A 13,218-nucleotide genomic window follows, 5' to 3' on the forward strand; every position below is an offset into this window, starting at 1 on the left:
GATTCCAGGTGACTCCTAGCAGGGAGGGGAGCGTGTCAGCTGGTAGGGTCCCGTGCCTCGGGCGAGCTACCGGGGGACGAAGCTGCGGGAGCGCGCGGGCAGTGGCCGGCCGCGGAATACTTGTGTGCTGCGGCCAAGAAGAAGGGCGATGGAAGGGCGGCAAGAGGCTGGGAAGGAGAGCAAGGTAAAGAAAGGATGCGAATCCCCTCCCCCCCGCCTCACTCCACGATACCCAGTGATGCCCAATCAGGGAGTGGGACGTGTGTGCATGTGTTCGCGCGCACGCGTGAGCTAGAGAGACCTGAGCAAGGGGGGGGGGGGCGCCACTGTGGCACCTGCATGGGGCATGGTGAGGATGGCAAAGGGGGCAGGGTTTACCTTTGTCATGACAGATGGAAAGGGACCTGTCACTGCCACTCCTCCCCTCCGCCGGACCAGCTCACGATTATGGCCTAATAGGGAAGAAGAGGAAGGAGGGATGTCAGGGTTGGGAAGAGTACCCTTCTCCTTTGCCAAGGGAGCGGGGGAGGGATCCAGTACAGCACTAACGGCTTCATTTGTGTACCTGTGTTCATATAATCGTAAGATCATTAATTCTTCATTTTTTTCCTCTTGACTTCATTCAACAAATAGTTATTGAGCATCATTGGGCTCACAGAGGTGCACACTTTTCAGAACTGGACGCGTGTGCATAGTGGGCGGTGGCCGAGGATAAGGATGGAGTAGCTGTGGTCCATCCTTGAAATCCCATCTCCCTCAGCAGTTACCAAACAGTACAGGCTACAGCAGAGATACTAAGGCAGCAGGAGGGGACAGGAGACTTAGGGCCCCATTGTACCAATGAGTCAGATTGTGTGTGTGTGTGTGTGTGGAGGGGGCAGGTTGCAGTTGGACAAAGGGGAAGGCTGCCCTGGGGATATCAGAGAAGCCAAGTGAGGAGTGGGGTTCAAGGGAGTTTGGAGAGGTGAGGGGGCTGACAGACACAAAGTATAGAGCAAAAAATACCCATTTCAATGTTTATGTTCATATTCATGGCTAAATTAATTAATATACATAAAATGCTTAGATCAGTACCTGGCCTATAGGAAGCTCAAGTGTAAGTGTTAGCTGTTATGTTGTTGGTGTTGTTTTGTTGTTGTTACTGTTATCATATGGGATATTTACTAGGCTATCAAACCAATGGGTCCATCCACAAACTTTGTAGGTACCAGACTCTCTGAAAGTGCAGTATTAGATCCTGTCCTCTAGAATAAGCATTACTTTCTCTAAGAGTCTCCTTTAAATAGAAAGAAATGGAAAGAATACTAAATGAAGATGTAAATAAAAATATAATAGAAGAGAAAATGAAATAATATAAAAATACTTGACTAATCTAACAGAAGACAAGGAAAAAAAATAAAGCAACAAAAAAAAAGATGAGAAAAAGAAAAAAAAACAAAAAGCAAGATAGTAGGTTTATAGTTTATGTTAATAATTATAGTAATTATGAATAGACCAAACACTCCAGTTAAAAACATATTCAGAGGGTGCCTGGCTGGTTCAGTTGGTAGAACATACAACTTTTGATCTCAGGGTTGAGACTTGGAGCCCCACCTGGAGTGTAAGGTCACTTAAAAAAAAATTGAGACTGGATTTTTTTTCAGATTGGATTTAAAAAAAAAAAAAATAGGCTTCATGCCCAACATGGAGCCCAGAGTGGGACTTGAACTCACAACCCCAGATCAAGACCAGAGCTGAGACCAAGATTCTGATACCACCCAGGCGCCCCTCAGATTGGATTTTTAAAAGACAACTATATTCTGTCAAATGACACATACTTTTAGGGGTGCCTGGGTGTCTGAGTCGGTTAAGTGTCTGACTCTTGATTTCAGCTCTGGTCGTGATTTCATGGATGGTGGGATGGCTCTGGGCTCCATGCTCAGCAGGGAATCTGCTTAAGATGCTCTCTCCTCTCCCTCTGTACCCCCCCCCAACATGTATACTCTCTCTAAAATAAATAAATAACTCTTTTTTTTTTTAAGAGGCATACTTTAACTGTAAGGACCCAGAAGAATGCTGGCATAGCTATATTAATTTCAGATGAAGTAGACTGTGAGATAAGAAGTATTAGAAATAAAGAGGGACATTTTTTAATAGTTAAAGTGTCAGTTCAACAGGAAGATATAACAGTCCTAAATTGGGGCACCTGGGTGGCTTGGTGGGTTAAAGCCTCTGCCTTCGGCTCAGGTCATGATCCCAGGGTCATGGGATCAAGCCCTGCATCGGGCTCTCTGCTCGGCAGGGAGCCTGCTTCCTCTTCTCTCTCTGCCCACCCCTCTGTCTACTTGTGATCTCTGTCTGTCAAATAAATAAATAAAATCTTTAAAAGGAAAATAAATTGACTTTCTAAAAAAAAAAAAAAAGATCCTAAATTTATACGCAACTAATAGCATCATTTCAAAATGTGCAAAGGAAAAGATGACAGAATTAGAAAGAGAAATAGCTCACAATTACAACTAGAGGTGTAACACAACTCTCTCAACTGTAGAACAAGCAGACCAAAAAAAAAATCAGTAAGGATTTTGAAGATTTAAAATATCATAATTAAAAAAAATACCATGATTGGGGCACCTGGGTGGCTCCGTCAGTTAAGCATCTACCTTTGGCTCAGGTCATGATACCAGGGTCCTGGGATCCAGCCCGCCTGGGGCTCCTTGTCCAGTGGGGAGCCTGCTTCTCCATCTCCCTCTCCTTGCTACTCCCCCTGCTTGTGCTCTCTCTCTCTGTGTGTCAAATAAATAAATAAAATAATAAAATACCATGATTAATCAATTTGATCTAATTGGTTTAATTAAAGCTCTGTACCCAACAGCTGGCAGAAACACATTCTTTTTGAGTGCACTTGAAAAATTCACCAAAATACATTATGTGTTGGGCTATATTGCAAGTATCAAGTTTTGAAACTTTGAAATCATAGAATGAGATCTCTGTCCTGGTAGAATTAATGGGGAATCAAAGCAAAAAGATAACTAAATTCCAAAATACTTGGAAAGTAAGCAACGTGCTTCTAAGTAACTCATAGGTCAAAGAAGAAATGACAATGAAAATTAGAAAAATTTTTAAAGAAATGGTTTTGAAAATATGATAATCAAAACTGGAGATACAGCTGAAGAGGTACCCCGGGGGGAAACTTATACCTCCAAATGCATATTTTAGAAAAAAAAGAAAGATTGAAAAAAGTCAGTGATCTACATTTCTTTTTTTGTTTTTTTAAAAAAAGATTTTATTTATTTATTTGACAGAAGAGATCACAAGTAGGCAGAGAGCCAGGCAGAGAGAGAGAGGGAAGCAGGCTCCCTGCTGAGCAGAGAGCTCAATGCAGGGCTTGATTCCAGGACCCTGAGATCATGACCTGAGCCAAAGGCAGAGGCTTAACCCACTGAGCCACCCAGGCATCCCTTGTTTTGTTTTTGAAAGATTTTATTTGTCAGAGAGAGAGAGCACAAGCAGGGGGAGTGGCAGGCAGAGGGAGAAGCAGGCTCCCTGCTGAGCCAGGAGCCCAAGGTGAGACTCCATCTGAGGAAGGACCGTGGGATCATGATCTGATCCAAAGGCAGAGACTTAACCAACTGAGACACCCAGGCATCACAATGATCTACATTTTAATCTTAAGAAACTAGAAAAAGAAGAACAAGTTAAACTCCAAGAAAGTAAAAGGAAGGAAATAATAAAGAGCAGAAATCAATTAATAGAAGATAAATATAAATGTACAGAAATACAACAATGCCAAAAATAGTTTTTTGAAAATATTTTAAAAATAATAAGCATTTAGAAAGACTGATGAGAGAGAGAAAGAGCGAGACTGAGAGGGAGGAAGGGAGAAAATATTAATTACCAATATCAGGAATGATAAAGTACATATTGATAAAGATGTTTCAGTCATTAAAAAGACAGTAAGAGGGGCACCACCTGGGTAGCTCAGTCAATTAAGGTTAAGTGTCTGCCCTGCCTCAGGTCTTGATCCCAGGGTCCTGGGATTGAGACCCGCATGGGGCTCACTGCTCAGTGGGGAGTCTGCTTCTCCATCAGCCTCTGCCCCTCCCCCCACTCATCTTTCTCTCTCTCTCTCTCCCGCTCTCTCTCAAATAAATAAAATTTTAATAGTATTTAAGAAAAAGCTTATGCCAACAAATGAGAGAATTTAAACAAAATGGACAAACTACTTGAAAAAATGCAACTTACCAAACCTGAAACAAGAAGTAGAGAATTTCAATAGTCCTATATTTATTATAGGAAGTAAATTTATAATTAAAAACTTTTCCAAAAATACCTCTCTAAGCAATAAAATTCCACGTGTGTATTGTTTGAAGCCTTAAAGGAAAGCTAGTAACATTCTTATGTAAGTTATTCCAAAAACAGAAATAGAAAGCACAATTCAACTTATTTTAGGAGGGCAATATAGCCTCAATACAAAAACCTGTCAGGAAGAGGTAGATGATGGTGATAATTGAACAACACCATGAATATCCTTAATATCAATAAACTGTACACTTTAAAATGGTTAAAATGGTAAATTTTGTGTTATGCATGTTTTACCACAAAAAATCCTATCAAAAATATTAAAAGAGAGGAAAAATACAGTTTAATTTGTCTTGTGAACATAAATGGAAAAATCGCAAACAAAATGTCATCAAGTTGTATAAGCAGTATATAAAAATATGATACTTCAGGGCACCTGGGGAGCTCACTTGGTTAAGCATCCAGCTCTTGATTTCAGCTTAAGTCATGATCTCAGGGTCATGGCGTTGAGCCCTGCATTGGACTCCACACTCAGCACAGAGTCTGCTTGTCCCTCTCCCTTTGCCTCTCCCCACAATCACTTGCTTGCATGGGCTCTCTCTCTCTCTCAAATAAATAAGTAAATAAAATCTTAAAAAAAAAAAAAAAAAAGAAAGAAACCAAAAAACAAAAAGGTAATACTTCATGATGAAGGCCTTATTCCAGGAATGCAGGGTGGTACAATATATGATGATCAATCAATGAAATTCAGGACATTACAGAATGACAAGAAAACCCATTTGATATCTCAATAAAGGGAGGAAACGTAGATAAAAATCTTACCAAACTAGGCATAGAAGGGAGTCTCATTAATCTGATTCAGGATTAATCATTTTTAGGATTTTTTTTTAAAGATTTTATTTATTTATTTATTTATTTTAGAGAGAAAGAGATTACAAGTAGGCAGAGAGGCAGGCAGAGAGAGAGGGGGAAGCAAGCTCCCTGCTGAGCAGAGAGCTCAATGCGGGGCTCGATTCCAGGACCCTGAGATCATGACCTGAGCCAAAGGCAGAGGCTTAACCCACTGAGCCACCCAGGTGCCCCAGGATTACATTTTAAATGCATTCCCTCTGAGATCAGGAACAAGTCAAGGATTTCCTTTCTCACATATCACCATTTCTGCATTGTACTAGAGGTCCTAGCAAATGCAATAAAGCAAGAAAAAGAAATAAAAGGTATAAAGTTTGGAAAGGAAAAACTAAAACTGTCATTATTTTATATTATAGGATTTTATCTGGAGGAAACCCAAAATAATCTACAAACTATTTAAAGTAGTAAGTAAATATAGCAAGGTTCTTGGACATAAAGTAAATATAGAAAAATCAATTGTGTGTTTCTACATACTAGCAATAAATAACTAGTGAATGAATCTTTTAAAAACATTTCAAATAGGGGCGTCTGGGTGGCTCAATGGGTTAAAGCCCCTGCCTTCGGCTCAGGTCATGATCCCAGGGTCCTGGGATCGAGCCCCACGTTGGGTTCTCTGCTTGGCAGGGAGCCTGCTTCCCTCCTCTCTCTGCCTGCTTTTCTGCCTCCTTGTGATCTCTGCCTGTCAAATAAATAAATAAAATCTTTTTTTAAAAAGTCTATTTAAAAAAGTGAAATATTTCAAATAGCAACAACAATAAAAAAAAATCATAAAATACCTAGGAATAAATCTAACAAAGATGTGCAAACCCTTTACAGAGAACACTACAAAACATTACTGAGAAACATTAAAGAAGATTTAAATAATTGGAAATATATTTCATGTTGATGGATTGGAAGATTCAAAATTATAAAAATGTCTATCCTTCCCAAAGTGACCTATAGATTCAATTTAATCTCAATCAAAATCCTGGCAAATTTTTTGGGTGTAAATTAACAAGCTGAGTCTACAACTAAACAGAAATGCAAAAATCTATAATAGCCAGAATGATTTTGAAAAAGAACAGGTTTGTTAATTCTATCTGATTTCAAGTTTGTCAATTACAGTAATCAAGACAGTGTGAAAATATCAAAAGTACAGATGTATGGATCAGAGAAACAGAACAGATAGTACAAAACCTATAACACTTATGAAGTCAATTTATTTTCTACCAAAAAAAGATTTGTACCAGAGCAAGTCAATACTCAAAAGTTAGGTTTTTTTTTAACAAATAGTGCTAAAATGACTGGCTGTTATATGACAAAAATGAGTCATAACCCATACCTTACATTGTATACAAGATGAAGTGAAGGTGGATCATAGACCTAATTATAAAAGCTTACACTATTAATTTCTAGAAGAAAAAAAAAATAGGAGAATATCTTCATGACCTGGGGGTTGGCAAAATTTTCTTCAAGGGTATGCAAAAATCCTGCATCATAAAAGAAAAGAGCTTGTAAAATTATAGGTCATTAAGAGAGAAAAGGCAACCCAAAGAAGAGGAGTTACTGACAATACGTAACTGACAAAGGACTTGTCTCCAGGATATATAAAGAGTCCCTACAAATCAATGAGAAAAAGACAATCCAATTTTTAAGAGAAGGGAGGGGAGGGGCACAAGACTTGAATAGGCACTTTACAAAAGATCTCTAAACAGGTGATGGATACATAAAATGGTATTCAACATCATTCCTCACCAGGGAATACAAATTAAGCCACAATCCGCAAATACCCTGCCCCCACCAGTATGGCTAACATGAAAAAGACTAACAATTCTCAGTACTGGCAAGGGTGTGGTGCCACTGGAATTTTCATACAATGCTGGCAGGAATATAAATTTGTACAATCACCTTGAGAAACTGGTAGTGTCTGCGAAAGATTTAAACACATGCCTGCCCCATAGAAGACACATGGAAGAATGTTCAAGGCAGTTTTATCCATAATAGGCCAGCCTTGAAATAATCTAAATGACTACCAACAGTAGAGAGCGAGGGGACATGAGCGGTGGGCTGGTGACAGTCTATGTACTGGTGAGCCATGCTTGAAGGTACAGTGGCTTCTTCCTTCACTGGGTACAGTGGTATAGACTGAGTAGGTGTTTAATAACGGTGTGTGGAAAAGCTCAATGCAAGAATGAACTCGTAGTCTGGGGGCTCATTGGTTGGGATGCCTGAATTCAGTAACCAGCGGGGGAAGAGGTGAGCTGGTAGCTGAGAAAGCACTTGGGGTTTGGGATTTGAGAAACTGGGTTCAAATCTGGCCCAGCCACTGCTGATTTGGGACAACTTATTTCACCTCTCTGGTGCTCTCTGAAGAGCAGGGAGAAGCCGGCCTGCTTCTGAGGAAGGAAGTGTGGGAAAGTGTTGTAGTGATTGTAGAACCCCGAGCAGTGACTCCCCAGGATCCCTCTAGCTGGTGACCCCAGGGCATTGAAGAGGCAATGCTGCTGAGGCGGGCTGTGCAGGAGGACCCGGAGTCCGCTGTGAGGATGCGGTCAGGGGCTGTGGTCAGTCGTGTCAGAAACCTCCCCTCCCCGGCAGCCCTCCTCCGTATCAGTGGACCTGCAGGGAGACAGTACCTTGCAGGTGGAGATCTCTGATGCCGTGAGCGAGCGCGACAAGGTGAAATTCACCGTTCAGACCAAGGTGAGGCTGCCAGAGGAGCGAAGGGGAGTTGAAGCGGCGGCCTCGGGAGCTCGAGGAGCCCGCTTCCCTCGGTCTCACTTGCCTTGGGGGTGAGGGCCAGATGCCAACGTCAACTCTGGGCCCTGTTCCTCAACCTGACTCCTGCCCCCTGCCTCTCCGAGAAAGCAGGCATCTTGCCTCCTCTCCAGTTGCCTTTTGCCTCTGGCCCCGAGTCCTAACCATCCCCTGTCCGTCATCCCGACGGAAATCATGGATGGCTGAGCCACGGAGGCCCACCTTGGGCCTCACCTGGGATGTGGGATTGGGGAAGCCCGAGAGTGGGTGCCCAGAATGCCCGGCAGGTCCAGGGTTTGGGGGGGAGGAGAGACACTTCAGACATGCTTCCTGGCTTCCAGAGCTGCCTCCCTCACTTCGCCCAGACGGAGTTCTCAGTCGTGCGACAGCATGAGGAGTTCATCTGGCTACACGACGCCTATGTGGAAAACGAGGAGTACGCCGGCCTCATCGTGAGGAAGGGCCGGGCGGGCTGGGGCCATGAGGGGCAGGTCTGGGTGCTTGGGTGGGCATGGAAGACTGAGCGATGCCTCTGGGGGTGGGTGATGGCCTTCTCAGCCATGAGAGACCTGCCCACTCTGTCCCTCCTTCGAGCAGATTCCCCCAGCCCCTCCAAGGCCAGACTTCGAGGCTTCGAGGGAAAAGCTGCAGAAGTTGGGTGAGGGGGACAGCTCCATCACGCGGGAAGAATTTGCCAAAATGAAGCAGGAGCTAGAGGCGTGAGTGCTACCTCCTTCCCTTGAGCTCTAGGCCCAGCCCTGTCCTGAGAGTCCCCGGATTTCATCCCCTGTGGTTAGTTAGAGACCCTGACCTCTGACCCCAGGGCTCCTGAGGGGAAGGGGGCAGGATGATCAGAGCCAAGGAGGGTCCTTGAGCTGCCTGCTGATTTCCGCAGGGAGTACCTAGCTCTCTTTAAGAAGACAGTTGCAATGCACGAGGTCTTTCTGCAACGCCTTGCGGCCCACCCGACCCTGCGTCGAGACCACAACTTCTTTGTCTTTTTGGAATATGGCCAGGATGTGAGCTGAGCCAGAGCACACCCTTGGGTCATCCTTGGGGGTTGGGCGGGGAGGGCGTTAGGTGGGTTCAAGCCTCATTCTCATCAGCTCCAAGAGTGACTTGTGAGCCTGGGGTGTGAGGTGCGAGCGCCCACCCCAGCACCATACTCTCCCCTGTGTGCCTCAGCTGAGTGTCCGAGGAAAGAATAGGAAGGAGCTTCTTGGGGGATTTCTGAGAAATATCGTGAAGTCTGCAGATGAAGCCCTCATCACCAGCATGTCAGGGCTCAAGGTGACCCCTGGGACCCCTCTGTGGATTCAGCCCAGGGCTTCAAGTCCACAGCAAACACTGAGGCCCAGGGTGGCTGCGGGAGGGAAACCACCGGTGGGGCACGGCCTAGAGGGAAATCGTGCTGCCCCTGCGAGTCCATGGCCACCATGTTCCTGCTGACTCAGTGTAAGCGGCTCCTGTCTGGCTCTCTTAGGAGGTGGATGACTTCTTTGAGCACGAGAGGACCTTCCTGCTGGAGTACCACACCCGCATCCGGGACGCCTGCCTGCGGGCAGACCGTGTCATGCACTCCCACAAGTGTACGCAGGGCCCAAGGGGCCCTGGGTTCCCTGCCCCTTCCCCCTGGCATGCCTACTCCCTATGGGGAGAGAAGAGAGCAGGAAACATCCCGTGTCTCTCCAAGACACAAACACTGATGCTGGGGCTTGATGTGCAGACCGAGGGGGTCTGATGGAGGGCTGTTCCCCAACAGGCCTGGCAGACGATTTTATCCCTATCTCTGCTGCACTGAACAGTCTGGGAACACAGGAAGTCAACCAGCTAAAGACGTGAGGACTCCCTCTTGCCCTTCCTGCCCGTCTATGCCTGTAATACCGTGCCTGCCCGCTAGGGGTCACTGTGGAAACGCCCTATCAGCGTAGGTGGGAGGTGAAGTTCCTGCTGGGATTTGGGAAAGACGCCAGGGAGATTTCCCCACTGCAGGGCATCTGCAAGGGCAGCGCTAAGGGCAGGGAGGCTTTAAGCAACACCCTCTTAAGAATCCTGCCCTAACTCTTCCCCACTGCCTCCTAGGAGTTTCCTCAAATTGGCAGAGCTCTTTGAACGACTAAGGGTGAGTCCTGCCTTGTGTATTGGAAGGGCACCCAATCAATGATCCTTTGCAGGGACTAAATAGCCTCCTCCTAGAAAAGGACAAAGCTCGAGGATCATTTCGGAACATTTGGTGATAACTTGGGCCAGTGATACCCTGGACTCACCCTCAGTCAAACCCTAGTTTAATGAGCTGGAGAGGAGACAGGGATCTGGTCTGAAGTGTGCGTGGGGTGGTGGGGGTGGGAAGCAGGCCTGGCAAGCCATGTACAAGGATGGGCCACGTGCCTCTGGGAGGTTGCCCCGCATTGCCAGCATCCTGCCCCAGACACACACTTCCTGAACTCTCCTCCAAGAGTCAACGGCAGTGTGCCAGTCTTTCTAAGACTCTGCTGGATCATATCTCCTCCCTGCACAGGGACCTTCGGGGACCCTGCCCTTCCAGAAACTGCCCCAAACACAAAGCCCAAAGTCCTTAGTTTGCTTTTTAGGCCTTTGGGATCCAGCCACTGCCATCTGAGCACTGCCACTGACCTCATGGTTCCCTGAACACGTACGAGGCTTGCACACCTGCAGAGCCTTTGGCTGTTGTCTGATTCCTACTCAGCCCCCAAGATCCGGATCAGATGCCACTCCTCAGTCAAGTTTTCCCTGGCCTGCTCCCCTGAACATCAGGGTTTGACCTGGAGTGGTCATCAAGTGACTCTGTTGGCTGTTGAGAGGAGCAGCAGCACCTCATCCCTTAGCTGCTCCTCTGCAAGCTCCCTCCCCAGCCTCCAAACTTCCTGATACAGAAGCTGGAGGGCCGAGTGGCATCTGATGAGGACCTCAAGCTATCAGACATGCTGAGATACTACATGCGAGACTCACAGGCAGCCAAGGTAAGATATGTCCCCAGCACAAACGTTGGGGCTGGAGGACAGCAGGACTGGACCAACAGGGGAGGGCAGGCAGACGAGGCCATGGGCATCGACGATCCTGTGCCCCTGCTGGCCCCAGGACCTGCTGTACCGGCGGCTGCGAGCCCTGGCTGACTATGAGAATGCCAACAAGGCACTGGACAAGGCACGCACTAGGAACCGGGAGGTGCGGACTGCCGAGAGCCACCAGCAGCTGTGCTGCCAACGCTTTGAACGCCTCTCTGACTCAGCCAAGCAGGGTAAGCCCCATGGCCCCAGAGGCCCTGCCACTGGGCTTCCTACTCTGCCAGGGTCCCCATTTTTCCTCCCTTCCCTCCAGAGCTCATGGATTTCAAGTCCCGCCGCGTCTCCTCCTTCCGCAAGAACCTCATAGAGCTGGCAGAGCTGGAGCTCAAACATGCCAAGGTGAGCCCTCCACCCTCACTGTGCTCTCTTGCCACCTCCCTCCCAGACCTCTAGGTTCTTACCAAGTACTGGCAAGCATGTATTGGGGGCAGGTGGTCTGGGAGCCCCCCGTGGACTTTCGGGGTCGTTTCATCTTGGACCAGGACCCTTCCCTTCCCATCATTAATATGCCCTCAATAAACGGCAGCTGTTGTTGCTGAGGACAAGAATGCAAGAGGGAGGGGGGTAGGACTTACAAGTGTGGGAAGAACGCCCCTTCTATCATGAAGCAGGGTGGCAGTGGTGGGGGACATCAAGGTCCTCTCTCCTATGCAGGCCAGCACCCTGCTTCTCCGGAACACCCTTATTGCCCTCAAGGGGGAGCCTTAGAGCAGCTACAGCCTACTTCAGGGTCTTTAGTGGCAAGAGTCCCCCCCCCCCCCATTTCCCTCAACCTACCACCTCCCCCACCACAGCAACCACTAGCCAGGCCCCACGATCTCCCAGGGCAAGCCCATGCCCCACTCCCACCCAAAAGGGCCAGGTCCTGCAAGAGGAAGCTAGGGCATCATGGGTACCATACTTGGCCACAGGTAAGAACCCCGACCTCAGGGAGGCCAGGGGTCTGGACCTCCCTCCACTCCTGGGAGTCTGGGGGACAGCCCCGGCCCACCCCGTCTCCAATCTTCCCTCCCCCCAACCCCCCCACCCCGAGTTCATTTGTCTCCAGCCTGTTCACAAATAAAAACTTGCTTTTTGTAGCAAGGAAGCCTGCTTAGTCCTTACTTCCCACAGCTCCAGGGCCCACCAGGAATGTAACCAGGGCACTATGGACACCAGACCCTGGGCACCCCACCCCACCCCCACCAATGCCAAAAGTAACTACCCTTCCTGCTTCCCACTTGAAGAGACACTGGCAAACTCCAGAGAACTAAGGAACCAGCTTTAACAGGCTTTTTCCTTTTCCCCCCAGTTTGGGTGTGTGTGCATGTCAAATAAGCCTGCATTCCCACCCTTAGGGTGAGATTTATAGGATACCTTTACCTCCCAGGCTGGTGAAAACCCAAAGTACATATCAGAGAGCCTGCAGCAATGCTAGCAAAAGGCTTGGGGCTCCAGCCAACACCCTCTTGGTTAAACACAGGGAGGTGGGGCCCAGGAGACTTGGGTCTGAAGTCCCGGGATCCACCTGGCCTGGCCCCACCCCGGACTCCAGTCACATCTCCAGAAGGCTAAATGCTCAACTTGGCTTCTGACTCACAGCAGCCACTGAACCCAGCCCTCATAGATGAGTCAGCCATCCAAGTCAGAGGAAAACCAGAGAGAACCTTGAAGACAGAACAGCTCAAGAGGCACTTTGTAACTCGCAATCTCACAGCCCACACTAGGCAGGCCTGAGCCTGGGGTTGAATAGGCCTCACTGCCCGGCTGCCCACCCAGGGAAGAGGCTACAGGAGAGTGTTCAGGTATGAAGGCCATTCTGCCCGAAGGGCTCCTGCAGACGGCAGCAGACACACCCCAGTTCATTGAAGTCCCCAACAGTCAGTTTGGGCCCAACCAGTGATACCCCCTATGAGTGAGAACTGTCAGAGGACAGCTCAGCCAGGTGCTGCGACCAAATGAAGGGGGTGGCTGGAGGCTGGGTCTAGAGAAGAGACACTGCTCATTATCTCAGCATACCTTCCCCGGCAAGGTCCCTTGGGCCCCAACCCTGAAACAAACATCCCATTAGTGAGCCTTTTTATTGTTGTATGTGTGTTGTTTTTTTTTTTTTTTTAATTGAAGGTCCCTTACTGGTCCTGCTTCCACGGGTGGCCAAGACCAGGGGAAAAGGGGAGGGGAACCAGGCGGCGCAAGGAGGGGTCATCTCCACAACATTCCATTTATACAC

At 47.5% G+C, this 13,218-nt stretch overlaps 1 protein-coding gene across 7 annotated transcripts; it reads left to right on the forward strand.

Moving 5' to 3' along the window:
• The first annotated feature begins 24 nt into the window (after window positions 1–24).
• On the forward strand, window positions 25–13,213 carry SNX32 (sorting nexin 32). 7 transcript variants are annotated; one of them, XM_059147514.1, is made up of 13 exons: window positions 25–183; window positions 7,761–7,869; window positions 8,265–8,375; window positions 8,521–8,642; window positions 8,819–8,942; window positions 9,109–9,213; window positions 9,407–9,512; window positions 9,686–9,761; window positions 10,006–10,045; window positions 10,818–10,904; window positions 11,023–11,182; window positions 11,263–11,348; window positions 12,591–13,213. In XM_059147514.1, the coding sequence occupies exons 1-13, from the start codon at window positions 149–151 to the stop codon at window positions 12,723–12,725; spliced, it is 1,296 nt and encodes a 431-aa protein (XP_059003497.1). In that variant the 5' UTR covers window positions 25–148; the 3' UTR covers window positions 12,726–13,213. The 7 variants fall into 7 exon arrangements, with proteins under 7 accessions (XP_059003497.1, XP_059003531.1, XP_059003491.1 ...); XM_059147548.1 differs by having other exon boundaries at window positions 11,234–11,348; window positions 12,591–12,699; XM_059147508.1 differs by lacking the exon at window positions 12,591–13,213 and adding an exon at window positions 11,804–12,121 and having other exon boundaries at window positions 25–184; window positions 7,765–7,869.
• Window positions 13,214–13,218: the final 5 nt, after the last annotated feature.

Source organism: Mustela lutreola, chromosome 1 (assembly GCF_030435805.1).
Source record: "Mustela lutreola isolate mMusLut2 chromosome 1, mMusLut2.pri, whole genome shotgun sequence".
Classification (NCBI taxonomy): domain Eukaryota; kingdom Metazoa; phylum Chordata; class Mammalia; order Carnivora; family Mustelidae; genus Mustela; species Mustela lutreola.

What these genes read in the sequence shown, in the direction of transcription:
- SNX32 (XM_059147499.1), top strand. Translation starts at nt 149, where the DNA reads ATGGAAGGGCGGCAAGAGGCTGGGAAGGAGAGCAA. An exon ending in GAGGCTGGGAAGGAGAGCAA is followed by an intron (nt 184 to 7,760) that starts GGTAAAGAAAGG and finishes CTCCCCTCCCCG; the next exon opens with GCAGCCCTCCTCCGTATCAG. An exon ending in TTTTGGAATATGGCCAGGAT is followed by an intron (nt 8,943 to 9,108) that starts GTGAGCTGAGCC and finishes TGTGTGCCTCAG; the next exon opens with CTGAGTGTCCGAGGAAAGAA.